Genomic DNA, 26,899 nt, shown 5'->3' with positions numbered 1-26,899 from the left:
AAAAAAAAATTATCTTTTTTTAGTTTTTATGCATCAGTTTTCTTTTCTCCATTCATAGAATAATAATAATAATAAAAAATCATATATTTGAAATTTCTGTTGAAACCGGAGTTCACTTTTTTTTTTTTTTTTTACCCTATTTTTCTCCTCTCTTCTTTCATTTCTTCTTTGTCTCTCTTTTTTTCTTTTCTTTTCTTTTTTTTTTTGTTGATTTGTATTTGTCATGAATCATACTAATATACGATCGAAACTATCACAACAGTATGATCAGGATGAAGATCTTGAACAATTGCAACATGAATTCTTCCATTCTAATCAAGTCTCGTCCGCTTCAGTCTCGCGCAAACCACCTCCAAGTTTTGAAACTTCCAGTAAAAAGAAACCCAGTTTATTTGCCCAACGTCGAGCAGCAGCAGCAGCAACAGCAGCAGCAGCAAAAACAACTTCAGATATACCTTTATCAAAGAAATCTGTCATTACAATAGCTGATCTTGCCAAAGGTAGATCTCCTTCAAGGTAAACAAACATGGAGGAATTATTTGGATCGGTTGTTACAATTAAAAAAAATCTCTAGAAAAATAACTCATGTTCTCTTTTTTTTTTTTATTTTTGATACAACAATAGTAACATGATGCCAGAACTTGAAACAACATCAGATATGCCTGAACTGGAAGAACCAAATATGCCTGGATTGGAATCAAGTCAACAAGAAGATCCACAACTCAGCTATGAACCAGTAATGGATCCTCACCCAGATCAACCTCACGTACCTGCCATGAAGAAAATGCTAGATCTCACCTCCATGCTAGGTAATGTACTTGGTGAAGTGACTGAACATTCGGTGGACAAGGTGTCGGCACCTATGATGAATCCTCAACAACAACAACAACAACAACAACAATATGGATTTCCTCAGCCGGTACATCGCAGTGTCTTCAAAATGAATAAACTCAAGTCCTCAAATGACAACAAGCCTGTTGATTTATCATCCAAGTCTTATCAAGATGAAAACATTCAGCGTATCTCAGCCATGACAGAGGATGAAATTCAAGCAGCTCGTGACGAAATTCTTGGTAGCCTGAGTGCTGATTCCATCGCCTATTTACAACGATCATCACAACAAGGTCTTTCCAATGATATCAAGGAAACTACTTCAGAAACTTACCAGGATGAGAACAATCAACGAATTGCAGCCATGACAGAGGATGAAATTCAAGCAGCTCGTGATGATATTTTGAGTAGCCTTAGTGCTGATTCCATCGCTTATTTACACAAACGACATCAACAACATAGCAAAACAGCATCTTCAACAATGAACAACGATGATAAAGATGATGATTTATGGGCAATGAAAAACAAATATTTTGCGGACGTTCCTTTGGAAAGCGATAAATTGGCATGGATGGATGATCGATTCAAGGTGGATAAGAAAGATAGTATGGAAGATGGTGTGGATCCTATTTACCGACAACTTCGATTCGATCTCCAAGGACGGGTGGTGATGAACAATGATGATCAACCTCGAAAACAAGAATTACATCATCATGGTGATCAACCTGACAAAGCTGGATATACATTGGCGGAACTATTTTATTTGGTGCGAAGTCAAGTGCCATCCCAAAGAGCTCTGATTCTCAACATCTTGACTCGTATTTTGGAACAAGCCAAGAAGGATCTTTCTTTACAACAAAACTTGGCCATTATTCAAGTTTTTCGTCGGCGTGATGTGGCTGCAGCTGTATATTTTCGATCTGCTTTAGATGACAGTCATCTGGTGGTGGTGATCAGTGCCATTCAAGCCTTGGTATCTTTGGTGACAATAAATCGACGAGACACAATGGATGAAGAAACAAAATTGGCGGCATTCAACACTTGGCTTGGTCATATTGCTCAACCTGAACTCACGGAAACTCAACAAACAACCAAGGAATGGGTCAAGACGATGAAGTCAACTAATCGTGGTGATGATGATGATGATGAAAAGGAGGATGATGTCAGTTTGGCAGAACGTGATATAGTAGCCGGTTTAATACAAATGAATATATTGGCACGACTTGGTTATCTGATGGCAGTGGACAGTGATGTACGTGTATCTGATCGTATATCTATGGAACGTATGGTATATCTTTTGACATGTATGGCGGAAATGAAAGGACAAGATGTTTGTGAAGAAATAATGACCAGTGGTGTATTGGATCTTACGATTGGATGGTTGGATGATCAACAACAAAAAGAAGAAGAAGAAGAAGCTTATCATCGATTATGTGTATTAAAATTATTGATGGCGGTGGTACAAGGTAGCAAAAAAGTGGCAATGGATATGAAAGATATGGTAACAACATTGACCTTACCATGGTTGGTGACCACACCCGTCACACAAGGTGATTACCAAGTTCAAATCGAAAGTATCAAGGTGCTCCGAGTGCTTGCCTGTTATGGATTTGTAGTACCAACATTAACTGATTTACAAGACACGATGATGCAATGGTTGATTTTGGCCACGAAGGAAAATGACATGATCAAGACAGACAGTATCGTCATCATCATCAAGGACCGGGCGGCCACGGTGATCGGATTATTAGAGGTATTACTGCATGCAGCAGCCGATCCACACAAAACAATTCCTGCTCACACGATCAATTGGCATCAACCGACAGCATTTGTACCTTTAATCACCGCGTTACTTTGTACAACGATGACGACTACAACAACAACAACAACAAAGCATCTAATGCTGCATGGTAGCTGTTTGGGTTATTTATCAACATGGACAAGTTATCTCGACAAATTCCCACCAGATTCGAATGATACGCTGCAAGAAGTTTGGAAGGTCATGCAAGCACAACAAATAAATCAATATCAAGGACAATCAAGTCATTGGATACTACGATACATGCAATTATGGTTGTACTTTACAAAACTCCGAATGAATACAAGTATGATGGAACAGGCTCAAACGTATTGGAAATCTTTGGATTTTCTGGTGGACCAGTGTCATGATGATTTCTATGGAAGAATGGTATATTATCTCTGGCACAATAACCATTTGGAAAAAAAACGTGGTATAGATGACGTGACGGTGGGAAAGGTGGTCAGCAGTTTACATGCAGGTGTTGTGGAAACGTGGCTAGCGCGGGCGCTCATGCAGATGTGTATATTCTGTTATTTTGATGGTGATTCGACTTTGGAATCTTTTTATATACAGGAAAGTGATGTACAATTGTCCAAGGCACTGATGGATATAAATGGTCAAGCTATTACTACTTTATGTTACCCCAAGAAAGGATTATTTATGGAAGTGGATGCATGGCTATTATCACCTGTGGATGAAATATATTATTGGGACAAGTCACGGGTGACACAGCAGCTATTAAGAACAGAAAAACAACAGCCACATGGATCGACACAACAACAACAACAACAACGAATCATTAACGTGGTGACGAAAACATTACGAACAATATGGCAATATTATCGACATCGTATGGATCATAGTATGATATTAGTGACATTGATGAAACTGTTTTTGGTGGGTGATCGTGAAGGTCAACATGGAATATTACCAGAAATCCGAGAAATCTTTTGGGATGAAGAATTATCTATATGTATAGATGAATGGATGAATTTATTAGAAGAACAACATGATCTCTCTTCAACATCTTTGGAACAAGCATGGATAAGATCTTCAAAATATACTCGTCAAGCTGATGTACCTTTTTATCCATTTTATCAATCATTTTTATCTCAGTATGCTTCTGTGTCTTTGGGTCATCGGGTCTATTCCAGAGTCTTGGCTTTTGTAGCTACGACATTGTCGGATCAAGTAGATTATCGTCAATTATTGCTATCTGACTATCAAGAAATTTTGGTGACATTGGAACGACAAGGTTATCCAGTTAGTTTAAAAACGTGATGATAGTAGTTATAGTAATCTGGGTTTTGATTTTTGATGTATTCATTGTTGAACCAGTTTTTTTTTTTTTTTTTTTTTTTTTTATTAAACGATTTGTTTGTCTCCCCCCCTTTTTTTTCATTCTAATTTGTTGTCTTTTACATGATTATTTGTTATTCTCGGAGTGAAAAAAAAAGGATGATGATGGTGCGCGCGGACAGGAAAGAAACAAACGGTATCACGTGGAATCTTGTTGTCTTTTTGCATCGTTCTCCCTCTTTTGCATTGACAAATGTAAGTTGTTGGGTTGAAAAAAGAAATAGGTGTAACATTTAATGCAGTTAAAGAAAAAGAAAAGGGGAAGAACCTTTTGAATGTGAGACAAGTTTGCAACTCGGCAACAACCCGTTTTTTGACACAAGTCATATGTCCGGTTCTTTTACTATAAATAAGGAACTCTTCCGTTAATCCATTGAAAGTATCTTTTTTTTTTTTCTTCTTTTTTTCTTTTTTTTTTTTCTTTTTTTTCTTTTTTTTTTTTTTTTTTTTTAATTCATTTTAGACATTTCTTCTATATATATATAATAAATATATATATATATATCATACCCATTATTTATTTATTTTTATATATATATATCCCATCATGAATTATTTACCATCACCACCATCATCACCTTTAATGATAAATACAGAAGAAGACAAAGTATTATGTGGATCATGCGACCGAGTGTTAGGAACAGACTGGTTTTGTTCATCATGTCATACTCGATGTTCAACTTGTAATCGATTTCTAACCAGTCAAGAATATTGTACAAGATGTTGGTTATATGATCAAGGTCATCGTACACTGATACGTCGACGACGAGTCACCTCTACTTCTTCTACATCATCTGTTCAATCTACAGCATCACAGGTAGCTGCATCTTTAGTATCTCCTAGTTCATTCATGACTCCTTCTCCTACTACAAGTAGTAGTAGTCTTTCAAATCATGATCATCCTTATTCTTTTTATTATTAACTTATCTTGTATAAAAATAAATAAATAAATAAATAGTGTATCATAAAATATTTAACTCATGCAAGATGATATGTTGTTTATCATGGGAAAAAAAAAAGATCATCCCTTTTTTTTTTTTATGGGGCTTTACCTTTTGAAACGCCAAACATGATATAAATAAAATCTTGTTTCTCTCTCTCTTATCACGCTTGGCAATTTTAGGTTTTTTTCGTTATGTAATTCGACATCCGGAGGTGAAAACAGGGAAATCTCCGCCTCCATTTTTTTTCTTTTGCTTTTTTTTTTCTCGCTTAAACCCTTTTTTTTTTTTAAATGTTATAACTCGATGGAATTTCAAGGATTTCCAAGAATCCATGGGATTTTCTATGCAGTATTTGATATCATCAAAGGAACGGTGGTGAAACATCAAGTACCAGAAGGAAGTATCACTTTACAACAACAACAAGAACATCAACCTTTGATCGATTTTGAAGCCATCAGTGAATATATCATACCGAAGAATCAACTTTATAAACGACTAGTGACCATTAGTACTGGTAACTACAAAGTGATGGGATGTCCTGTTGTTCTTCACGACCATGAAAAATATCGTCACCTTCGAAATGAATTTCGTTTCAATCTTTGTTTTATCTTTGATGACCAGGCCGAAACCACTAGTTATGAAGCTGTTGTTCGCAAACTCTCACGTGTCTTAGAAGGATTGGAGGCAAAAATAAAATAAAATAAAATAAAATAAAATAAAAAATATGTTATATCTCATTCTTCTTTCTTTTTTTTTTTCAATAGCTAGAATGTGATTTTTTATCTCAAGACGTTGAATCGAAAACCGTCCAAAATGTTATTGAACAACTATATGAAGATCTCAATAGTTATTGCGAATGCCAGATACCCATTAGTAAAAAAAAAAAAAAAAAAAAAAAAAAAAGATAGGATGGATAAACTCAATAAACGACTTTATATTCATTAGATACCTTTAATACAATCAATCTCAAACTATTTCCATCTTATCCAAATCCTCCTCCTGTTTATGATTATCAAGTACCTGTGACAACTCTAGATGTGAACAAAATGATGAATTCTAATTGGGATATCACTGTACAAAAGGTATACTAAAGAGAAAAAAAAGGAAAGTAGATATAAGAGATGTATGAAGGTTTTTTTTTTTTTTTTTTTTTTTTTTTTTTTTTTTTTTTTAGGTAGCAAAACATATCAATGGGATCAATCATGTGAAAAAGATATCTGAATTGACCAATGTCAAACCTGAATGGACAAAGATTTGTATGGAACACCTATTGTAAGTAGAGAGAGAGAGAGAGGAAGGATATGACATTCGCTCTTTTCTGACATTACATATAAATTTTTCTTTATTCTTTAGATATTATGGTTGTATTGTGATGACAGATATCTTTCAATTCGGCAATGTATATGCTATCCAACCGGAATTAACAAGATTATTGGATGAAAAGTCTGGTCTTGGTAGAGAATGTTTGGAATATATTACCTTACCTGGTAAGTCGTCACTAAGAATAGATATAATATAATATCATTTTAGACTGATGACTATGATTTTTATTTTAGGTGCTACGGTACCATTACTATCTCGGGTATTTGCTCTTTATAGTGGATTACAATATGGTATATCAGTCAAAGATTGGATGGAAGAAAATCAATTGAATACGCTTCCCATTGATATCAGGTAAAATATATATATAGTCAGCGGTTTTGACTTACGGATTATTATTTTATTTTATATATTAGACGATTTATCTCCTTTGGAGTAATCAAAGGATTCATTTATCGAGTACACAAATACCCTATCTTGGTCAACTGTCATCAACAACAAGAAGGTCGATCTGTGTTCCCGACGGTGGAACAACAACAAAGTTTGATCAATAGGAATACTGGTATGGGGATTTATCCAGAATTATTTCAATATCTAGATGGACAACACCATTACGACGAAATATGTACTCAACTGAAATGTTCACCTCAAGAACTGGATGAACATTTAGGCTACCAGACCAAAGAACTCCCTTTGTTCGATACAACCAATAAAGATGAATGGTGTGTTCGGTTTATTGAACGATAGATCAGTCTAGTTTAGATTAATACATTAGTTTAGGCTTAGATAGAAAAACTATTTTTATATATTTTTTCACTCACAATAAAGTGTACATATTTGATATTATGTCCTTTTTTTTTTTGTGCAACGGGAATCCGACCTTTCTAGACAAATTGTAACTAATAAATGTCCCAGCTTTCTGAAGTTTCCATCCCCTTTATTTTTAGGTTGTCTGATCCTTTTTTTTTTTTTTTTTTTTTTTTTTTTTTTTTAGTCAGAGGAAAATCGTTTTTATTTTTTTGTTCTCAATCTCCTATTTTTTTTTATATATATATTCTGTTCTTTTTCTTTCTTTCTTTCTTTTGCTTTTTTTTTTTTAAAAGAAACGACGATGATCAAACAAGTGTTATATTTAGCCAGTATTCTTATCGTTGGTTTGATCGACCAAGTACATAGTCAATCACCTACATCCATCAGTGGCGAACCTACCTATGTTCCTCAAAACAATTTCCCTTGGAAAAACAAGTATCCTACTCCACTTTCTGTACCTCAAATCAAACCTGAATGGCGACAACTCGTTAACAATGCTACTGTACCGCCAGCTCCTGTTTCTGTCAAGGGTCCTGATGGTTCTCTCCTTCCTCCTCCTCCCGGTGCTCAGGATACTTATTGTCACTGGTCTTTTTCTCAATGTTTACGCACCACTGATATTGCTACTTGTCAAAAAGGAAATTGGGCTCCTGTAAGTTCATCATCATCATCATCATGAAAAAAAAACTTTACTAACAATACCTTTTTTTTTTAACCCCCTCGTTGTCATGATGATGATGTATTTTTTTTTTTTTTAGACATATGATGATGGTCCTTCTCCCTTTAGTGTGAAATTATATGATTATTTGAAACAAAACAATATCAAAGCTACCTTTTTCGTTATTGGTGGTCAAGTTATTCAATATCCTGATCTATTGAAACGGTTGCATGATGATGGTCATGAAATCGGTATCCATACATGGTAAGTTGTTATTCTTCCCCCCCCCCCCCTTTTTTTTGGTTGTCGACTTATTCTTTTTTTTTTTTTAGGTCCCATCAATTATTAACATCTCAAACCAATGAACAAATCATTGCGGAGCTGAAATGGACTGAATTAGCAATTAAGGAAGTCATTGGCTTGTCTCCAAGGTTTATGCGTCCCGTAAGTGGATGATTCTTGTTTTTTTTTTTTTTCTTAAAAGAAGTACTAAGCCCTTTTTTCTTTATTATTATTCTCTAGCCTTACGGTGATATGGATGATCGAGTCAGAGAAGTAGTGAAGCAACTTGGATTCATTCGTAAGTTAAATTGATAATGATATTTTTTTTTATCAGGTTTTTTGTTGGGTAACTAAGCAACAATAATCATTTTTTTTTTAATCTTCCGCTAGCTGTCATTTGGAATTACGACACTTTTGATTGGAAGGTAAAGTGAAAGGTTTCTTATATCAATTTAAAAAAAAAAAATGAATAATTGAAACTTTTTTTTTAATATAGCTTGCATCGGGCACTGTGACTACAACCAGTATTGAAAATACAATTAAAGGATGGGCAGGAAATGCATCATCAGCAACGGTGGGTGGCATTTCATTGGAACATGATATTAGTCAAGCTGGTGTGGATATTGCTGTAAATGCTTTACCTGTATTGAAAGGAGCCTATAATTTGACATTGACAAGTCAATGTGGCAATATTTCTCATGAAGCCACTTTCAAAGAAAATATGAAGAATGATTCCAACAATAGTACTAATAGTAATAACAACAAATCTTCTAGCGATGCAAACGATTCTTTGGTGTTAAAGACAACTGTTAAGTTAGCCACCATAGCATTATTAGTCATGTTGATTTTATAGATCTTTTTTTTTTTTTTTTATTACAAAAATGAATAAATAAATAAATAAATACATAAACAACAAAGAAAAAAAAATATGTAGGCATGATGATGATGATGATCTGTGTATATATTTAGTAGGGATTCTGGAATTCTTGTACCATGATAAATACTGCATTGTCTAGCTCGTGGTAAATAATCCACGCTTTCATATCGACTTTTAAGATAGAACGGAGGAGATCCATTGATAAAAAAAAAAAAAATTTACACTGAACAACTCCAAAGATAAAAATAGATTGAAATCATTGATTAGCTGGGTGTGAAGTATATAATTATAAACTTTCATTCCGCTCCCCCCCTTTGCCCTTTTAGTGCAGTAAGTTTGCGTTCCTCGGATGGAACTTTTTGGTCGCCCGCGGATTTTTTTTTTATACACTATAAAAATAAGGATGAATTTTCTCATTTTATTTTTTTTATTTTTATATCTTTCTTTTTCTTTTCTTTTTCTTTTCTTTTTCTTTTCTTTTTTTTTTTGTCGTTTTTCTTTATAGACGCGTTTTTTCATCTTTTTTTATCCTTTCAAACAAATAATATGTGTGGTATCTTTGGGTAAGTCTTTTTTTATAACAAGTAAAAAAAAAAAAAAAAAAGACAATCTAATATTCATCATCATCATCATCTCATCATCATCTTGATAGTTATCTTAATTACTTGGTGGAACGAGATAGACGTTTCATTATGGACACTTTGGTGAATGGTTTATCTCGTTTGGAATATAGAGGTTATGATTCTGCTGGTAAGTATTAAAAAAAATCATGATTGGAAAAAAAAAGAGAGAGAGTAGTGTGTATATTTGTTTATTATTGTTATTATTCCCCCCCCCCTCTCTCCTTCTTTTTCCTAATCCTTTTTGTTTATCCCATAATTCTTTTTTTTTCAATAGGTTTTGCTTGTGATGGTGATAGTGAAGATTCTACTCTTATCATCAAGCAAGTGGGTAAGGTGGCTGCCCTCAAGAAATTGGTTAATGAACAAGATATTGATTTCAACAAGACTTTTATTAGTCACTGTGGTATGGTAAGTGATTTATCAAAAAAAAAATAAAAATAAAAATAAAAATAAATAAAAACGTCATCAATCAAAAACTCATCCCTATGTTTACATAGGCTCATACTCGTTGGGCTACTCATGGTCAACCTTCTCAACTAAACTGTCATCCTCATCGTTCTGATAACAACAATGAATTCACTATTGTTCACAACGGTATCATCACCAACTACAAAGAAATCAAGTTATTATTGGGCAAGAAGGGTTATACTTTTGAATCAGACACTGATACCGAATGTGTTGCCAAGCTCACTAAATATATCTATGAAGCTCAAAAGGATTCGCCGGGTTTCAATTTCACCACTTTGGTCAAGGCTGTTGCCAAGGAATTGGAAGGTAGTTTCGCATTCATTTTCAAGAGTATTCATTTCCCCAATGAAGTTGTCGCTACTCGTCGTGGTTCTCCTCTTTTGGTCGGTGTCAAGACTGCCAAGAAACTCAAGGTTGATTTCGTAGATGTGGAATTCAGTAATCCTTTGGAAGCTCCTACCTCCACCTCCAAGGATTCCAACAACTTTTTAGGTGTTACCGATGGACAACCTCAATTATTGCACCGTAGCCAATCTCGTGCTTTCTTGTCTGAAGATGGTCTTCCTCAACCTATTGAATATTTCCTTGCCTCTGATGCTGCTGCCATTGTTGAACATACCAAGCGTGTTCTTTACTTGGAAGATGATGATATTGCTCATATTGCTGATGGTGAACTCCACATCCATCGTCTCCGTCGTGATGAAAATGGTGGTACTCCTTCTGCTGCTACTCGTTCTATTCAAACCTTGGAAATCGAATTGGCTGAAATCATGAAGGGTTCCTTTGATCACTTTATGCAAAAAGAAATCTATGAACAACCTGAATCTGTCGTCAACACTATGCGTGGTCGTGTCAACTTTGAAAACCACAAGGTGACTTTGGGTGGTCTTCGTGGTTATCTCAATATCATTCGTCGTGCCCGTCGTATTGTCTTTATTGCTTGTGGTACATCTTACCACAGTTGTTTGGCTGTAAGTTACACATAAAAAAACACGTGGGTTGTCAATGATTCCTCATGCTTTTGTATTTGTTTATTTTTTTTTTTTTTAGACTCGTGGTATTTTTGAAGAATTGACTGAAATTCCTACTCAAATTGATCTTGCTTCTGATTTCTTGGATCGTCGTACCCCTATTTTCCGTGATGATGTGTGCGTGTTTGTATCTCAATCTGGTGAAACTGCTGATACCATCCTTGCCATGCGTTACTGTCTTGAACGAGGTGCTCTCAGTGTAGGTATTACCAACACTGTCGGTTCTTCCATCTCTCGTGAATCTCACTGTGGTGTCCATATTAATGCTGGTCCTGAAATCGGTGTGGCTAGTACCAAGGCTTATACTTCTCAATATATTGCTCTTGTCATGATGGCCATTCAATTATCTGAAGATCGTGTGTCCACTATTGAACGTCGTAAGGAAATCATTGATGGTCTTTACCGTTTACCTGGTCATATCAAGGAAGTACTTGCTGAAGCTGCCAACTTGCAACAATTGTCCTCTGAAACTTTGGCCAAGGAAAAGAGTTTGTTGATTATGGGTCGTGGTTATCAAAATGCTACTTGTTTGGAAGGTGCTTTGAAAATCAAGGAAATCTCTTATATGCACAGTGAAGGTATTTTGGCTGGTGAACTTAAGCATGGTCCTTTGGCTTTGGTGGATGAAAATATGCCTGTGATTTTGATCATGACCAAGGATTCTCTTTATCCTGTAAGTAAAAAAAAAAAAAAAAAGGATAGATGGTTATAGGTTTCAAATGAATTAATATTATTTATTGTTATTACCTATTTTATAGAAAGTACAAAGTGCTTTGCAACAAGTGACAGCTCGTAAGGGACAACCCATCATTATCTGTAACAATGGTGATACTGATCTTATCAGTGGATACAAGACTATTCCCGTCCCTCAAACTACTGATTGTTTACAAGGCTTGGTGAATATCATTCCTCTTCAATTGTTGTCTTACTATCTTGCTCTTCTCAAGGGTCAAGATGTGGATTTCCCCAGAAATTTGGCCAAGAGGTAAACAAAAAAATAATAATAATAGGATTATGATGGAAAAAGTGAAAAAAAAGGTGAAAGTATAATATAACTAATCATTTATTGTATTCACTTATAGTGTTACTGTCGAATAGAAGAAGAATATCATCGTAGTTTAGCTAGTTGACATATTTACACACAAACAAATTCCACTTTTTTTTTAAACACCTTTTATCAGCATCTTCCATTCCCTCTTTTCCCTTTCTTTGCTTTTTTTTTTTTTTCTTTTTTGATATCACAATTTGTCTCTTCCTCATCATCGTCTTTAGTTCAACCAATGGTTTTTTGTAAATAAAAAGACAAATGCTTCAAATGTTTTCTTTATTCGTTACTATGTAAAGGTTATCATCCATCTGTCATTCAATTACTAGTTTTTTTTTTCCATGCGTTTATTTTTTTCTTTTTCTGCGGTTAGGGTTTGAATATATTTGCGGTGATTCCATTTCATCTTGCTTGGGATCAGAAATTATCACATTCAATTTGGACATAACATAAAAAGAAATCATCTTCTGTTATTTTTACCCTTTTGAAAAGTATTAAATTATTATTGCATTTACAGAGTAAATTTAAAAAGGATCATATCATCCTATCATATCATTATTCATTTCTATTAATTTATACAAGAGAAGTGCGGGGCTAATCTCATTGGTTAGCGTTTATGCTTTCATACTTCATGTTTACTTCTACATATATATGTATATTTTCCTTCTCCGCCTTTCTACCATCATTTTGTATTTTTTTTGAGTAATTTCTCAAGGAGGTTTGTTCAATGTGAAGATAAGCCAATGAAAATGTGCCTCTCAGACGGGGATTGAAAACATTAGTTGTGCGTGTGTGGGGATTTTTTTTTTTTTTTTTTTGTTGCAAGATAACGCTTTGCTTCTCTTCTTTTTCTTTTTTTTTCTTTTTGTTTACTCATTGTTAAATACCAACACATTCTTTTCTATTACTATTAGTATTCTTTGAAACTATTCGAAGAATATTTATATACTATTGAAGGACGATATTTAAGTTTTTGTTGTACTTTGTAACATCAATCTACTTTATATACTTCCTACGTTTTTCCGTCATCCTACTACCCCTTTTCTTCATTACTTTCATTCTTTACATCAACATTCTTTATCCTTCTTTTTCTTCTTTTAATTATCATACTACTTGGACAACGGTCTGTTTTTGTATTGAAAACTACTCGCGATTACCTACTTGACATTATCGACACTACGTTTTTTTTTTATTGCTTTGACGATTGACTGGTTTGTCTATTTTATAAAGGGCTTCGGGAAAAAGCCTGTCTTCTCATTCTGTATTATCGCTTCCTGACACAACTTTATTGATTCAAGAAGGGCAGTCCATTCTCTCTTTTTCTCTCTCTCTCTCTTTTTTTTTTTTCTTTTTGGTGTGCGTGCGGCGTTATCAGGTAAAATATATTTATATTAACAGCTGTGACACTTTGTGTTATTATGCAAAAAAAAAGAACCAAATAAAAAAAAATGCAACCTGTTAACTCACAATGGATATACTTCTTTTTTTTTTTTTGTTTTGTTCTCTTTCTTGGATGATTATATTTAGAAATGCAAGGTCGTTCTTATCAGCCATCGATGTCACCTTCATCATCCTTACCGTCAGCTGCCTCTCCCGCTGTTCCGCCATCGTCATCCAATAGTACTCGCAATTCAAAATTGGATCACATTATTCAGGTAAAAAAAAAAAAAAAGGTTATTAATTATTAACCAGTTGTCAATTTTTTTTTCTAACTTTCTTTTTATAAAAAGAACTTTTATACCAAAACAGCACAATTGATTATTCAAGCTCGATTGACTTTAGATGGGAAACAAATGACTAGAGAAAGACGACGAGATCCAAAAAAATTGAATAAATGGGTAAGTGATAACTTATTCTAGGTATTATGTTGATTAACACTTCTTTATATAGTTTAACATTGCTACGGAAGATATCGATTTATTACGGGATGAACTTAAATATTGGCGTACTTTGGCAATCCAATCTTTGGAAGAAGAACCTCCACCAATGATTATCGATATTTATTTGGATACTTCGAAATTGACTCAAAATCAATCTTTGATGGTGATAGACGACAATCTTCGACGAAACAGAGTGGATCTTTGTGAAAACAATGATGATTATCGTATACAAAGGATTCTGATAGAAACTTGGGTGTTGACTTTGAAGTAAGTAAAATAATATCATTATCATCAATAAAAAGGGTCTTAATTTTAATACATATATGTATATATTTTTTTTAGTCATCCATTACCTGATTTCCCTGTAGATCTACCAAATCTTTACAAAAGATCCATTGTCTTCTTTCGATCCTTACATTCTTTAGTTCGATTACTTCCAGCTTATAATCTTCATCGACGGTTACGCAAATTCAATGATGATCGAGATCTTGCTATTGGTTATCAATTCAGCCCCAGGAATATACGGCGGCATGATGAAATTTCATTAGATACTTCCATTCTAGAAGGTGATGCCAGGAATCCTACCAAATCATATACATTCACCGATATTATGACTCCATTAGGGTAAAAAAAAAAAAATGAAAAAAAAAGAAGTATAAAATAATGACATTCCTTATTATTAAATGACTGATCATCTATCTTTTTTTTTTTTTCTATTAGAACTTTTAAACTTCAAGTGAATTACCGAAGAAATTGTGATTTCAAAATCGAAGATTCTGAACGTGATATAAGTGATCGTTTTGTGGATATGGACGAACAATTCTTTACTCCTACTATTGAAAAATACCAACAAGGTTATCATACACCATCAAGACCAAGACCTCTTTCCATGCATGATTCGAGATCATCCATATTATCTGAAATGGTAAAAGATAAGAAAATAATATAAAAGGAATGGGAATTTTGATATCATCTATTTTTATATTTGTCATAGGCTCAATTGAAAGAAGCTCCTACGATCTCTCCAACAACTTCAACAAGTACAAGTAGTCGATATTCACAACCTACTGCTGAGTATTCTGATCCTCGCGAAATTGTTCAACAACGACAACGACATTCTAGTATAGTTCCACGACAATCACCACTTTCCTCATCACCATTGAATCGGGATTCAAAAGGATCAACAGGAACTTCTATCGAACCTAGTATCAGTACATCCAGTACTCCGGTATCAAGACGAACATCAGTTCCTGCATTCTCTCCATTCAAATCACCATCGTTATCATCCTCTCCTCAAGCTGACAATATGCGTAAGAACAATTTTTACATAATATATATATATATATATATATATATATATATATATATTGGCACTGATACTTATCTTTTCATAGTCACTGGATTCAAAACTTCATCCTCTTCAGAAAAAGCAAAATCATCTGGTGTTGAAAGTAGTTCTGGTTCCTTTGGAAGAAAAATCGAATTCTCATCCAGTTTTGACAAATACCGAAGTAGCCCAAGTCGTCTTGATAGTGGTGGAACAAGCATGACAAGAAGGTGGTCCCGCAATAGTGATCACAGCTCGATCAATTTGTTCAGCGTAAGTGTAAATTTATCAGGTTATATATATATGTGCTGATGATCATTTTTAATTATAGGAAATGGAAGATACAGATCTCGAAGAATTTGTTCGATTTGTTGGAGTGAAACAAGAATTGAAATTATTTCAAGGACGTACATCAGGGACACCAACAATTTCAGCCAGTCAACTCATGGAAAGCGGGCAACCTTCGTCCCCAACATCAGAATCTAGTAGTAGCATGGGTGCTAGTGGGTATGGTACTGGATCTATCTATCGATCAAAAAAGGCACTCTCTCATTTCCAAAACCTACGTGAGACACACAACAGTTTATCTGAATCGGTCACTTCAAGTATGATGGCCATGGGTATTGGTGGTGATGGCGACGATGTGACTGGAACTCAACAACAACAACAACAACAACAAAGTGAACCAATAGGAATGACATCTGGTGTTTCTCCTAGTTCTTCTTCCTCTTCTACTGGAAGATCATATCAACCTGTTATACCATCACCTTTACATGCTGAACAACATTCTATATCGCCAGTTCGTATTCCACGTAGTCTTCCACCTCAATTATCTCATACAGGTCTAAGCTCATCGCCTTCTCCTTCTCCTCCACCACCTCATGGATCTATATCACCAACAACAAGACCTCGTCGACATCGTTCGTCAAATCATCAACAACAAACCGTACGTCACGAGAACCGTCATGATCATCAAGGTGTTACCTTTTCAAGTTATCCTCAAGATCGACACCATACTGACTTGAGAAGATTCAATCTCGACATGGAAATGGATCCTTATCATGAACGACATCATACCGATACACGAAAACCACGTAGGAATGATAATACCACTACAGCAATACGAGCATATACCGGCGATGGTGCGAATGTCGATGATGATAATAATAAGTATAGATTGGGTGAAACGTCTTTTTCCAAAGAGTCAAGATCTTTTGGTAGTCAACAACCGATGACAACATCCGAATCATCAGGCATCAGCGGTGGAGGCGGTGGAGCAGAACGATCCATTATGTCTACTTCATCATCCACCGTACCAACGACAACAACAACAACAACAACAGCAGCAGCAACAACAACAACAACAATAACAACAACAGCAACAGCAGCAGCAACAGCAGCATCATCATCAACAGTAGCAGTATCAGGAGGTGTACGTACTAGTATTCTAGATGATGATGATTCCTTGGTATTCAAGATGAGTGAACTTGGAGGTGATCCATCTACGGAATCCGATACTCCTCCTGTCACAAGTCCTATTCTGTTCAATCGACCTGCCATCACTGGATCAAGTCAACAAATGTTCACGACTAAACGATTATTGGAAACATCATCAAGTTATGACGCGACGACACATGCCATTCGAAGGACAAATAGTAGTGATACCATTGGATTACAACCTTCGACCTATCATCAAAAATATCATCCACCAACTTTTTCACTACTGGATAATAATACTGATAATATATTGGAATCAAAGGGAAATACTAGTCCTAGTGCTAGTAGTTGTAAAAGTGAACCAACAACAACAACAACAACAACGGATACCAACAATAAGCATCTTCCTTATTTTGGTGGCTGGTGATTCTTCAATTTTTTTTTTTTTTTTTGGTGTATATATATACAAAGATTATTTATTTATTATTTTTTTTTCACTTATGATGATTATTACTCCATACATATACTCACCTTTTTTTTTTTTTTTTTTTTTTTGTACTTTATTTTTCTACTTAAACCCCTCTCTTTTGTCATGCATTTTATACATTTTATTTTCTATTGTTGAAAAAAATAAACTCCGTTTTTTTTTTTTATTATTATTTTTTTTCCCTTTGTTTTCCAACACTGAATAATTTGATTATGGTTAATGATCATGTTGCAAGATTACAGGTAAGTCAAAATATTGAGTAAGATATTCATGGACTGATCTCAACTAATTAATCGAAACAGGAACTGCAGCCATATTTAAATGTGTTGAAAGATGGATCGACGAAGGAACGAGCCAAGAAGAAATCAGCTTTGGACAAGGTCAAGCAATTGGGATTTCAAGAAACAGCCAGTTGGCCAGTCCATGAACAAACAATGCTTTTGGAAACGCTTTTGGATTCACTTGTTTTATGGTCGACTCAGAGTGAGATTGAATATATTCGAGAAAAGACGGTGATGTTACTTCAATGGTAAAAAAATATATATGTATATATATGGACAAACTCACTCTTTTTTTTTTTTTTTTTTTTAAATTAGTTATGTGACAAGGATAGAACAACCCAAGGCAAAAGTGGTGATAGAGACATGTTTACAACGATTTCCTAGTGAAGAGACGGAAGAAATTCGACAAGGATGGATCCAAGTATGTGTGGATGTATTGAACAAAAAACAACCTCACATGGATGAAGAAGACTGGTTTACTTTGGCTACATTGGCAGTGAAGGATCCATGTCCTGAAGTGATCAAACAAGGTGCCTCATTGGTGCTTGATTTGGCCAGGTTGTATCCCAAAGCAGTGGCATATCGTGGCGAACAGACCATTATTCATTCCGTCATACCTTTATTGATACATAAACATGCAGCCATTCGTGTTCTTGGTATCAAGGTAACCAAAAAAAAAAAAAAGGATGATTTAACTTTTTTTTTTTTTTTTTTTTTTTTAAAAAGGCAATGTATCAAGTTTTATTATGTTCTTCCCAAGGTATGAAAGCATTATCCGATCTATTGACTAAGTTGGTACATGATCATACTGTCCAAGTACGTACAACGTTCTTTACATCGGTGGGAGATCTTTTAATCCATTGGCTTCCTACAGATCGATATGATCATGCGGGTCGATTGCTTCCTGTGTTATTTGCAGGTTTGATGGATGAATTGACATCCATTGCTGAAACAAGTCGACATCAATTGGATCAATTGGGTAAAGTATGTTATCAAGATTTGATGGATGCTGGTATCAATACTTCTTCTTCTTCTTGTTCTCAAGTGACTGTGGGTAAGCAAAAAAAAAATATTCTTATTCTTATTCTCATACTTTATTTTAGGCTTGAAGCATTTAGTACATCAATGTTATGAAGCAAGTATGAAACGTTTGATGGATGATAGTAATGACTTTATTCCCAACAAGAAAAGGACGGCTTTGGCAGCATTGGATGCATTTTTATCTTATGTATCATCAGATGATATGATTCGAAGCAACAAATGGGTGATTCAACGATGGATGATCATCATGGCAGGTGAACAACAACACTTCATAGATAAAATCACTTGTACCATCGCACATTTGATCACTTGGCCCATTCTTCTCGATCAACTCTTACCACGATTATCCAAACCAAACCTGATGGCGGAATCAAGTCAGCTCCCAGCGAATATCACTGTATCTGTCATTTGGCAAATCATCTCGATGTATCATCAAGCAGAACCCATCTCTGATCAAGACAAACAACGGATCATCACTAGTTTTAGAGCTCCTCATGTTTTTCCTTTTTTGCCATCCCCTGATACCCTAGATAGTTTTTTTTCTATATGATCATTTACTTTTTGTACACACTTTTTTATTTTATTTTGCCAAAAAAAACTAGACAGTATTAAGAATAGATGGTATTTACAATGATAAGATACAAGAGCTGGGGTATTTTCTTAAGAGATCTGTATAACTAATGGCAGGTTCTTGTTGATTACTTGGTAAATATTTTTCCTATCAAAAAAAAAAAGTCAATGGAATGTATATGTTTTATTATTATTATTACCATTTCGAAAGGAAGGGAATCATCATCATCATGATTGGATTCCATTTGATCAAGTTGTAATTTGATTTTCTCCATATCCAATAAATGATAATAACGATCAAGTTCGATCTCTGTTTTTTCTTGTAGTTGAAGGAATGCGGTGTCCATGAGTTTGGTTTTCTTTTGAGTGGCATGATCGGAATCAAAGGCGTGAGGTGGGAATGACATGGGTACCAAGGTGGTATTGATTCTATGATTGATTTTTTGTATCAATGTTTTCAACGTAGTATCCTCTTGTTGATGTAACATCGATCTAATAATAAAGAGAATGAATATCACATTCATCTTTTTTTTTTTTTTTTTTTTTTTTACTTACTTATAAGTGGTATGAAGCATTTTTCGAAGTTCTTCTTTAGCTTGTCGAGTCATTGGACGATAATCTTGTTTTCTAGGTTCACGTTTTTTCCTAAGTAACTTGATATCACCTACAAAAAAAATAAAATAAAATAAAATAAGCATCATCTAGTGTAGTTTGTTTGTTTTGCTTTTTTTTTTTTTTTACTTTCTGTATAATTCTTGGCAGTAGGATCAAGAACAGAAAATGTAGAAAGACGGTCATCATAGTCTAATGAAATATATCGTCGACTGGATTCAGGGGCTAAAGGTGGAGGTTGTCGTGAAGTTGGTTGGTTTTCTTTCTTTTTTTTTTTCTGTTGTGGTGGATGAGGTGTTTTAAATGATCTGCGTGGACTTAATGGAATAGAGTTTGGTAATGTCGCAGGTGATCGTTCACGTTGATAATCCTGGTCGTCAATAGGCGTGGTATGTCTGGTAGGATATTCAGTGGATAATCGTCGTTTTCCATATCGGTTTTCTATAGTTTAAAAAAAACAAGAGTTAACAAGAAAAGAAAGTGTCATGTTGAATAATATACCTTTGTTTTCTTTATTATGATAAGAGTGACGTTCTGGCATAGATAAATAACTCTAGTGGAAATAAAAAAATATGTTATTTACACATCAAACAAATATATATCATTTACCTTTGGTTTATTAGAAAGAAGGAAGGAAAGGAAAAAAAAAAAGTCCCTCAAGAAAAAAAAAAAAAAAAAAGGAAAAAAGAGTGTCTCTATTTTTGAAATACCGCTTGCTTTCTTTTTTTTTGTCTTTTTCTATTGATTCATTTTTTGATAATCATCATAATGACAATTGCATATGTTTATATAATAACTCGTGATTCAATTTTGATTCTTCTTCTTTTTTTTGCTCATATGATGAAACTAGATTTTACGTGATATCAGGAACAATGGAAGCGGAGAAGAGATACAAAAATAGATATAGAAAAAAAAATGAATATATATTTCATTTCATTTATTATTTATTTTAATATAAATCGGATGATTTTTGAACAATAATAGTAATAATAATAATAATAATAATTTAAATAGTTGTTTATTAACGAAAAGTTTGTTCATTGGTATAGTTGCACTCATTTTGACCAATGGCGTTAAGACTGAAAAGCCTGCTGAACTTTAATTTTTTGGTTTATTTTCAAAACTAATTTTTTTTTTTTCGTATCCTCCTTTTTTTTTGTTTTATTTCCCTTTTCTTTCTTGTACATATTCCCAATTTTTATATATATATACAATGAATATCATTGCTCCTTGTCCCCAAAAACCCTCCTATTTATTGCAGCAGGACTGGAATAATTCTTCATTTGTTCAAGATGAAGTAGATGATGCTTGTTATGAACTTCGTCAAATTCTTCTTCAATCTCAAAATAATACAAAACCTATTTGTGTTTGTCTAGATGATCCTATTATTACTCGAACCAATAATCCTTTGCCTCTCGATTCAAGCTTTGTTCCTTATCAAGCTATTCAAGCTGCTATTGAACCCAATCGTCGTCCTCGTTCTCTCAGTGTTGGTAATACTCGTCCTATGGCAAGTCTAGTCCATTAGGTTTTTTTTTTCTTTTTGTTTGGAGGGATTTTTTTTTTTTTATTTGTATATATATTTTTATATATTCCTCTTTTTTTTTTTTTATTATCTTTTTGTCACACAAATAGTATACTCTTTTTTTTTTCTACCTAACCCATGTCTATACATACGTATTATTATTATTCTTATTATTATTATATTTTCCTTCTTTTTGTCCATAGTTGTATAGTCATCTTATCATTTGTTTTATAATAATAAAAATCATTTTACACCTTTTTTTTTTTTTGTGATTCTGTATGATTTCAACACATATCCAATAAAATGGATGAAAAGTCTACGAATCAAATAACAGAAAATAAAACAGTAGAAACAAGTGATCCCTTTTTTTTATTTATTTGTTTATTTATTAGATGTGAAATGAGATGATGATGAAAGAGAAGGGTATATTTAAAAAAAAACAAGGGTATAGTAGTAGTAGTAATCAGTAATAATAGTAGTAGCAGTAATATAATAGTAATAAAAAAGAATACAATTCCATCCAAAAAAAAAAAAAGATGAATAATAAATAAGGGGTCTAACTAAACAAAAGAAGGGGTTCTATTTTGTTTCCAACATGACATCTGGACCTTCAAGGACATTGATAAACACAGCCATGGTCAAAACAATAGCAAATCGGCACCAGCGTTGCATTTTGTACACCATTCCTTGTTGTTGTTGTTGTTGTTGTTGAGTTATCACCAATCCTTTGCTTGTAGTAATATGTGGATAAAGATCATATGAAGTCAATACATCAGTATCCAAAGGTCCAAAAAGTCCATCGTCTACTTCTTCTTTTCTTTCCTTGGTGTACATCACATGATCAGAAAAATCATGATCATTATAGGAATCCTTTTTTATACCCGATGATTCATGAATGGAAGCTGGAAGGGATGAATATCCATCATCATCATCATCGTTCTTTGTCAAATTCCATTGATCCCGATGCCATGCTTTTTCCAATTCAACCATTAATGTATCGTTGTTTTCGTTGTTCATAGTGTTTGTATTATCATCCATCCAATGTGATAAAAGAAGGTGACGATGTTCTTGTAAAGACAGATTTAATTGAGCGATTTGATGGAATTGGCGTTGATAGGTTTCTGTCAATTGAGCATAATCTTCCCATTGATTCAAGTTGAATTGTTGTTGAAGTTCCACATCAGAAAGTGCCTTGTTGAGTCGATCTTGAATAGATTGTCTTGAATGCATCAATTGATCGTTTTCTTGCTCTAATTGTTGAATCCGATGAAAAAGTGCCATCACCTCTTCTTCATCATCATCATCATGTTCTTGTTGTCGCTGTTGTTGTTGTTGTTGTTGTTGTTTACATCGTTGATCATCCTCTAGTTCTTGTATCTTTTGAGTCGCCCTCTCCAGATGATCTCTCAGTATTGTAAGATCATGATTCAAACCGCGTGCCTTTTTATCATGAACCATTTGTAATTTATCCGTTTGTTGTTGAGCATCCTCCAATAATTGTTGTAATTCCATGTTTTTGTCTTGAAGTTCATCTAGAATCATTTGATGAGCCTTACGTTGAGATAACAGTTGCATATTCGTATCATCCTCTTGTTGTTGTTGTTGTAAAAGTGATTCATATTGTGATTGAAGCATCATGTTGTTTTCCAAAAGATAATGACCTACTTCAGCAGCTAATGTAAGATCTTTTTTTTTTTTTTAAAAAAAAGATAAATAAATAAATCAATGAGTATCATCATCAAAAAAAAAAAAATTATGTGTTACCTTTTTCTTTTTCATGTAAAGAAGCATAAGCATGTTTAAGTAGGACAGCTAGTTCAGCCGTAGATTTCTCCGCAGTCCAAGAAAGTGAAGAAAAAGTGGTAGTAGCAGGTGAGGTTGGTTCTATACAATGTTCTTTTGTCTTTCGTTGTAATGATAAAGCTGGAGGACGTTGACCAATAAACATAATAATAAAAGAAAGGAAAGGAAATAAATAATAAATAAAAAAAAAAAAAAAGAGAGAATATCGAAAAGAAAAAGAAGAAAAATTAAGATTTCATTATCTATTCGGGATTATTTATAAGGGCTTGAATGACAGGGGAAAAAGAAACTGGATGAAGGGAGTACAAAAATAGAGTATGAACACTGCTTTGTTTGAATACACAAAAAAAGTGTAAATACTTTTTACCCCTTTTGTTATATGTCTTCAACTCCTTGCAGATGTGGGCATATGATATGTTTGGAAATTTCATATGATTTCTCCCATCTCTCTTTTAAAAGACATATGTCTTTATATGGTATTTCATTAGATTGGTTCATGTTGTACGATGTTCCTTCTCCTTTCTATTCCTTTTCATTAAGCGGTCAATTTTTTAGAAAGGCAACTTCATTTCCCAACGAACACCATTTTCTTTTTCTTTTTTCGTCCAAATGGGCGCACTGACCTTATTCGTTCATCTTATGAGCTAAAAATACTTTTTTTATTGTTTGGATAATAATGCTAAACTAGATGATTACTATATGTACAAATGATAAATAACTAATCTACATTTATTGCGTCTAATATACTGGTACCAATGGCCTTGATGGGTCGTTTTCTTTTTTTCGTTGTTCCTATTTTTTCTTGTCGTATGAATTGCATCTTGATATCCAAAGTATGAGGTCCTCTTCCAATAATATATTGTTGAGCTCTAGGTCCTTCCACAACATAACTAGTAATAATGACAAAATGTTAATAGGATTCCCTTTTCCATCTTTTTTTTTTTTTTTTTTTTTTTTTTACGCAATTGTAGAATATGCTGTAAAATGATAATCATCAGTTAAATAACCTTCTCCAATTAAATGATTAATAATGTTTTCTAAATCCTACAATCAAAAAAAAAAAAAATAGTAAGTATAAATATATAATATTAAAAAGTTTAATTTACGGCGGTAGAATATTTGCTATCTGCAGGTATAGATACATTTGGATGATTCTTAATATTTTCCATATGAACAGCTTTCAATCCTTTCCCTTTCCAAATCGAAATAAGTTTGATCATTGTCACTCGTTCATTCACTTGCCGAAGAGCACGTAATAAATGGGCCAAAGTGACGGCTTCCCTTGTTATATCTTCTTCTACCACAGTTGATTTGTCACGTAAACAATTATCACAATTACCACATGGAATATCCGGAGTGATTTCATTTACTAATCCTTGTTGTAAGTTGCCTGATTCCAAAAAAAAGTATTTTTCGAAAAACACTTTTCGACACATGGTATAATTTTGACCATATTGTACCATTGCATTCACTATTTGAATAAATAATATTAACAAGTATATAATAACGATTATTTTACTTACAATTATCTCGACCTTGAACTTCTGTCACTGCCATTGTAGAAAGTCTTGTAACTAAATCATCATCATCATATATACGTATATTAGGATATAAATCATAAAAATACATATATATATATATATAAAATTGAACTTACCATCTTGTCCTCGGTAATACAAAATGCATTCGGCTTTTTCTCCGTCGCGTCCTAAATAATAAAAGTGGAACGTGAGATTTTTTATTTTTTTATTTTTTAATTTTTTAATCAGATTTTACCAGCACGACCACTTTCTTGGTAATAACCTTCCACAGATTTGGATAAAGTATGATGTATGACAAACCGAGTTTGTAAATGATTGATTCCCATTCCAAAAGCAATAGTAGCCACAATGACTTGTACTTGATTTTCTCGCCACATTCGATGAGTTTCTTCTTTGTCTTCCTAATAACAATAATATAAATCAGTTTTCTTATTTTTTTTTTTTTTTCAAAACTTACATCGGACATTTCAGAATGATAAACACCGCATCGAATACAACCATTACTTTTACTATACAAAGCTCCAGCAATCGTAGTAGTTTCTTTTTTCGATAAACAATAAATAATCCCCGAACTAGTTGGATAATACTTCATAATCCAATCTGCCATATGTTGTAGTACTTCTTCTTGAGAATCTGGTTTTGGAAGAACTTTATAAACGAGATTCGGACCTAAAAACATATGTTTGATAAGCATATATATATATATATAGATGGATGATGACTTACGATAAAGAGGAGCACTATAAACTAAAGATCCATCACTAAATTTAGGTTCTTGCATGCCAAGGATTCGCATCACATCTCGCATTACATTCCATGGACAAGTTGCAGTAAGTGCCATAATAGGTGTCTTTGGGAAAACATGCTATTCAATAAATAATCAGTTAATAAATATTGTTTTTCTTTTCCTTTTCTGGGATTTACTCGTAATACGTTTAATTTCTTATAATCAGGTCTAATTATAATAAAAAATATATTAATTATTATTATTATTATTATTTATTATTATTGATACCTAAAATCATGTCCTTGTTGAGAGCAACAATGAGCTTCATCAATAACAATTCGATCCAATAAATGAGCATCATAAGCTTGACTAAGTTTGGCCATTAATCGTTTGCTATTGGCGATTTTTTCTGGTGTGACATAAAGTAGTTTAAAAGGTAAAGCTTGTTTTGTTGACATGGAAGATAAAATGGTTTGAACTTGTTCTTTTGTACTTGAAGCGGTTAAACAGGCAGCAGGTATATTAGCATCACATAAATGGAAAACTTGATCTTTAATAAGGGATACTAGAGGACTAATGACCAAGGTAAAACCAGATTCTATTAGAGCAGGTAGTTGATAACATAAGGATTTACCACCACCAGTTGGTAATACAACAAAGATATCACGTTGTTTATCCAAAGCAGCATTTAAAATAGGTATTTGTAAAGAACGAAAAGAAAGAATATTCCAATGTTGTTTAGCAAGTTGATAAAGTTGTTGTGTCCAAGGAAAAGTATTATTATGATAATCAGGAAGTGTTGTTATTGTTGTTGTTGTTTGAATAATAGTTCGTTGTTCACGTAATTGTTTACGTTGTTGTACTAGTTTATTACGTTTTTCTTGTAATTTTTCTAATTGTAAATCAATTTGAATAATATCTTTATCTAACAAGGAAAGTTGTTGTTCAATCTGATCCATGATTGATGAGTTTTTTTTTTTCCATAAAAAGTGCTTTTATACAGTCAGACAAAAAAGACAAAAGAAAAAAAAAAATAAAAATGTTAAGAACTTCACTCTCCTCCAAAAGCATATGTATAAATTACATCTCCGCCTTTCACCCAAAAAAAAAAAAAAAAAAAAATAGGAAAAAAAAAAAAAAGAGACCTGTGTTAAAATATTCAGGTACGATAAACTTTTCTTTTTTTTTTTTTTGCTTTTTTCTTTTATTTCAGGTACATAATATAAAAACGTCTTCTTTTAAAAAAAAACATATAACAAATAAGCAACAAAAAAAGAAAAAGAAAAAAAGAAAAAAAAAAGAATTAAATGCGATGATATATATATATAGATAAAGTTGTACAAAAAGATAGGAACTCCGTACAATTCAATTTAATGATTGATTATTTTTCTTTTTTCTTTTTTTCTTTCATTCTTTCCTACTTTCTTTCTTTCTTTCTTAACCAAAAAAAAACCCCCTCCAGTCCTTTTTCTTTTTTTTTTTTCTTTTTTCTTTATACTTTCCTTTATATTCCCTCTTTTTCCATTTTATTTCGCTTTATTTATTCCCTCTTCTTTTATACTCGTCCTATTAATATCTCTTTATACATTCCTTTATTTCCCTTCAATAATGAATTCCCT

General features: G+C 33.3%; 10 protein-coding genes across 10 annotated transcripts; 7 read left to right on the top strand and 3 right to left on the bottom strand.

Moving 5' to 3' along the window:
* Nucleotides 1-201: 201 nt before the first annotated feature.
* Nucleotides 202-3,970, top strand: BX664DRAFT_330740 (uncharacterized protein). Its single transcript, XM_051545024.1, has 2 exons — nt 202-516; nt 625-3,970. The coding sequence occupies exons 1-2, from the start codon at nt 224-226 to the stop codon at nt 3,911-3,913; spliced, it is 3,582 nt and encodes a 1,193-aa protein (XP_051402302.1). The 5' UTR covers nt 202-223; the 3' UTR covers nt 3,914-3,970.
* Nucleotides 3,971-5,105: 1,135 nt separating this feature from the next.
* BX664DRAFT_330736 (nitrogen permease regulator 2) lies at nt 5,106-7,101 on the top strand. The gene is made up of 7 exons (XM_051545023.1): nt 5,106-5,619; nt 5,700-5,808; nt 5,881-6,017; nt 6,110-6,207; nt 6,289-6,422; nt 6,492-6,609; nt 6,672-7,101. The coding sequence occupies exons 1-7, from the start codon at nt 5,239-5,241 to the stop codon at nt 7,000-7,002; spliced, it is 1,308 nt and encodes a 435-aa protein (XP_051402301.1). The 5' UTR covers nt 5,106-5,238; the 3' UTR covers nt 7,003-7,101.
* Nucleotides 7,102-7,345: 244 nt separating this feature from the next.
* On the top strand, nt 7,346-8,869 carry BX664DRAFT_330734 (uncharacterized protein). Its single transcript, XM_051545022.1, has 6 exons — nt 7,346-7,717; nt 7,824-7,987; nt 8,056-8,167; nt 8,246-8,303; nt 8,396-8,430; nt 8,502-8,869. Exons 1-6 carry the CDS (start codon nt 7,367-7,369, stop codon nt 8,856-8,858), a joined length of 1,077 nt encoding a protein of 358 aa, XP_051402300.1. The 5' UTR covers nt 7,346-7,366; the 3' UTR covers nt 8,859-8,869.
* A 478-nt stretch (nt 8,870-9,347) lies between these two features.
* BX664DRAFT_279006 (glutamine-fructose-6-phosphate transaminase) lies at nt 9,348-12,193 on the top strand. Its single transcript, XM_051541431.1, has 6 exons — nt 9,348-9,445; nt 9,535-9,632; nt 9,780-9,913; nt 10,003-10,944; nt 11,024-11,677; nt 11,763-12,193. The coding sequence occupies exons 1-6, from the start codon at nt 9,429-9,431 to the stop codon at nt 11,991-11,993; spliced, it is 2,076 nt and encodes a 691-aa protein (XP_051402299.1). The 5' UTR covers nt 9,348-9,428; the 3' UTR covers nt 11,994-12,193.
* Nucleotides 12,194-13,200: 1,007 nt separating this feature from the next.
* Nucleotides 13,201-17,225, top strand: BX664DRAFT_115306 (autophagy-related protein 13-domain-containing protein). The gene is made up of 9 exons (XM_051539735.1): nt 13,201-13,424; nt 13,577-13,704; nt 13,780-13,887; nt 13,940-14,196; nt 14,272-14,553; nt 14,650-14,854; nt 14,924-15,239; nt 15,324-15,529; nt 15,588-17,225. Exons 2-9 carry the CDS (start codon nt 13,579-13,581, stop codon nt 17,118-17,120), a joined length of 3,033 nt encoding a protein of 1,010 aa, XP_051402298.1. The 5' UTR covers nt 13,201-13,424; nt 13,577-13,578; the 3' UTR covers nt 17,121-17,225.
* Nucleotides 17,226-17,333: 108 nt separating this feature from the next.
* On the top strand, nt 17,334-19,277 carry BX664DRAFT_330728 (armadillo-type protein). Its single transcript, XM_051545021.1, has 5 exons — nt 17,334-17,422; nt 17,483-17,709; nt 17,777-18,125; nt 18,188-18,515; nt 18,565-19,277. Exons 1-5 carry the CDS (start codon nt 17,393-17,395, stop codon nt 19,050-19,052), a joined length of 1,422 nt encoding a protein of 473 aa, XP_051402297.1. The 5' UTR covers nt 17,334-17,392; the 3' UTR covers nt 19,053-19,277.
* Nucleotides 19,201-20,225, bottom strand: BX664DRAFT_313853 (uncharacterized protein; the record flags this gene model as incomplete). Its single annotated transcript, XM_051542641.1, has 4 exons — nt 19,201-19,564; nt 19,628-19,736; nt 19,814-20,125; nt 20,186-20,225. 4 exons carry the CDS (start codon nt 20,223-20,225, stop codon nt 19,201-19,203), a joined length of 825 nt encoding a protein of 274 aa, XP_051402296.1.
* Nucleotides 20,226-20,738: 513 nt separating this feature from the next.
* BX664DRAFT_330723 (uncharacterized protein) lies at nt 20,739-21,464 on the top strand. Its single transcript, XM_051545020.1, has one exon. It carries the CDS (start codon nt 20,898-20,900, stop codon nt 21,210-21,212), a length of 315 nt encoding a protein of 104 aa, XP_051402295.1. The 5' UTR covers nt 20,739-20,897; the 3' UTR covers nt 21,213-21,464.
* A 112-nt stretch (nt 21,465-21,576) lies between these two features.
* BX664DRAFT_295776 (uncharacterized protein) lies at nt 21,577-23,203 on the bottom strand. Its single transcript, XM_051542169.1, has 2 exons — nt 22,974-23,203; nt 21,577-22,894 (listed from the first exon to the last, which is right to left on the bottom strand). Exons 1-2 carry the CDS (start codon nt 23,155-23,157, stop codon nt 21,789-21,791), a joined length of 1,290 nt encoding a protein of 429 aa, XP_051402294.1. The 5' UTR covers nt 23,158-23,203; the 3' UTR covers nt 21,577-21,788.
* A 446-nt stretch (nt 23,204-23,649) lies between these two features.
* BX664DRAFT_330721 (P-loop containing nucleoside triphosphate hydrolase protein) lies at nt 23,650-26,340 on the bottom strand. Its single transcript, XM_051545019.1, has 10 exons — nt 25,569-26,340; nt 25,478-25,508; nt 25,280-25,418; nt 25,011-25,222; nt 24,789-24,954; nt 24,670-24,720; nt 24,536-24,586; nt 24,119-24,483; nt 23,974-24,056; nt 23,650-23,902 (listed from the first exon to the last, which is right to left on the bottom strand). Exons 1-10 carry the CDS (start codon nt 26,237-26,239, stop codon nt 23,731-23,733), a joined length of 1,941 nt encoding a protein of 646 aa, XP_051402293.1. The 5' UTR covers nt 26,240-26,340; the 3' UTR covers nt 23,650-23,730.
* Nucleotides 26,341-26,899: the final 559 nt, after the last annotated feature.

Source organism: Halteromyces radiatus, assembly GCF_025201355.1.
Source record: "Halteromyces radiatus strain CBS 162.75 chromosome Unknown BX664scaffold_3, whole genome shotgun sequence".
In the NCBI taxonomy this organism is placed as follows: domain Eukaryota; kingdom Fungi; phylum Mucoromycota; class Mucoromycetes; order Mucorales; family Cunninghamellaceae; genus Halteromyces; species Halteromyces radiatus.
The sequence above is the reverse complement of the archived record's forward strand: the minus strand, read 5'-3'. Positions and strand labels throughout refer to the sequence as shown.

Coding starts and splice junctions, on each gene's coding strand:
- BX664DRAFT_330740 (XM_051545024.1), top strand. CDS start 224: ATGAATCATACTAATATACGATCGAAACTATCACAACAGTATGATCAG. Junction 517..624: donor AAAGGTAGATCTCCTTCAAG/GTAAACAAACAT, acceptor ATACAACAATAG/TAACATGATGCCAGAACTTG.
- BX664DRAFT_330736 (XM_051545023.1), top strand. CDS start 5,239: ATGGAATTTCAAGGATTTCCAAGAATCCATGGGATTTTCTATGCAGTA. Junction 5,620..5,699: donor GTGTCTTAGAAGGATTGGAG/GCAAAAATAAAA, acceptor TTTTTTCAATAG/CTAGAATGTGATTTTTTATC. Junction 6,018..6,109: donor GGGATATCACTGTACAAAAG/GTATACTAAAGA, acceptor TTTTTTTTTTAG/GTAGCAAAACATATCAATGG.
- BX664DRAFT_330734 (XM_051545022.1), top strand. CDS start 7,367: ATGATCAAACAAGTGTTATATTTAGCCAGTATTCTTATCGTTGGTTTG. Junction 7,988..8,055: donor GAAATCGGTATCCATACATG/GTAAGTTGTTAT, acceptor TTTTTTTTTTAG/GTCCCATCAATTATTAACAT. Junction 8,431..8,501: donor ACGACACTTTTGATTGGAAG/GTAAAGTGAAAG, acceptor TTTTTAATATAG/CTTGCATCGGGCACTGTGAC.
- BX664DRAFT_279006 (XM_051541431.1), top strand. Junction 9,914..10,002: donor TTATTAGTCACTGTGGTATG/GTAAGTGATTTA, acceptor ATGTTTACATAG/GCTCATACTCGTTGGGCTAC. Junction 11,678..11,762: donor CCAAGGATTCTCTTTATCCT/GTAAGTAAAAAA, acceptor CCTATTTTATAG/AAAGTACAAAGTGCTTTGCA.
- BX664DRAFT_115306 (XM_051539735.1), top strand. CDS start 13,579: ATGCAAGGTCGTTCTTATCAGCCATCGATGTCACCTTCATCATCCTTA. Junction 14,855..14,923: donor CATCCATATTATCTGAAATG/GTAAAAGATAAG, acceptor TATTTGTCATAG/GCTCAATTGAAAGAAGCTCC. Junction 15,530..15,587: donor GCTCGATCAATTTGTTCAGC/GTAAGTGTAAAT, acceptor TTTTAATTATAG/GAAATGGAAGATACAGATCT.
- BX664DRAFT_330728 (XM_051545021.1), top strand. CDS start 17,393: ATGGTTAATGATCATGTTGCAAGATTACAG. Junction 18,126..18,187: donor TTCGTGTTCTTGGTATCAAG/GTAACCAAAAAA, acceptor TTTTTTAAAAAG/GCAATGTATCAAGTTTTATT. Junction 18,516..18,564: donor TTGTTCTCAAGTGACTGTGG/GTAAGCAAAAAA, acceptor ACTTTATTTTAG/GCTTGAAGCATTTAGTACAT.
- BX664DRAFT_330723 (XM_051545020.1), top strand. CDS start 20,898: ATGAATATCATTGCTCCTTGTCCCCAAAAACCCTCCTATTTATTGCAG.
- BX664DRAFT_295776 (XM_051542169.1), bottom strand. CDS start 23,157: ATGTTTATTGGTCAACGTCCTCCAGCTTTATCATTACAACGAAAGACA. Junction 22,895..22,973: donor TTTACATGAAAAAGAAAAAG/GTAACACATAAT, acceptor AAAAAAAAAAAG/ATCTTACATTAGCTGCTGAA.
- BX664DRAFT_330721 (XM_051545019.1), bottom strand. CDS start 26,239: ATGGATCAGATTGAACAACAACTTTCCTTGTTAGATAAAGATATTATT. Junction 24,955..25,010: donor ATCATTCTGAAATGTCCGAT/GTAAGTTTTGAA, acceptor TATTGTTATTAG/GAAGACAAAGAAGAAACTCA. Junction 23,903..23,973: donor ACAGCATATTCTACAATTGC/GTAAAAAAAAAA, acceptor CATTATTACTAG/TTATGTTGTGGAAGGACCTA.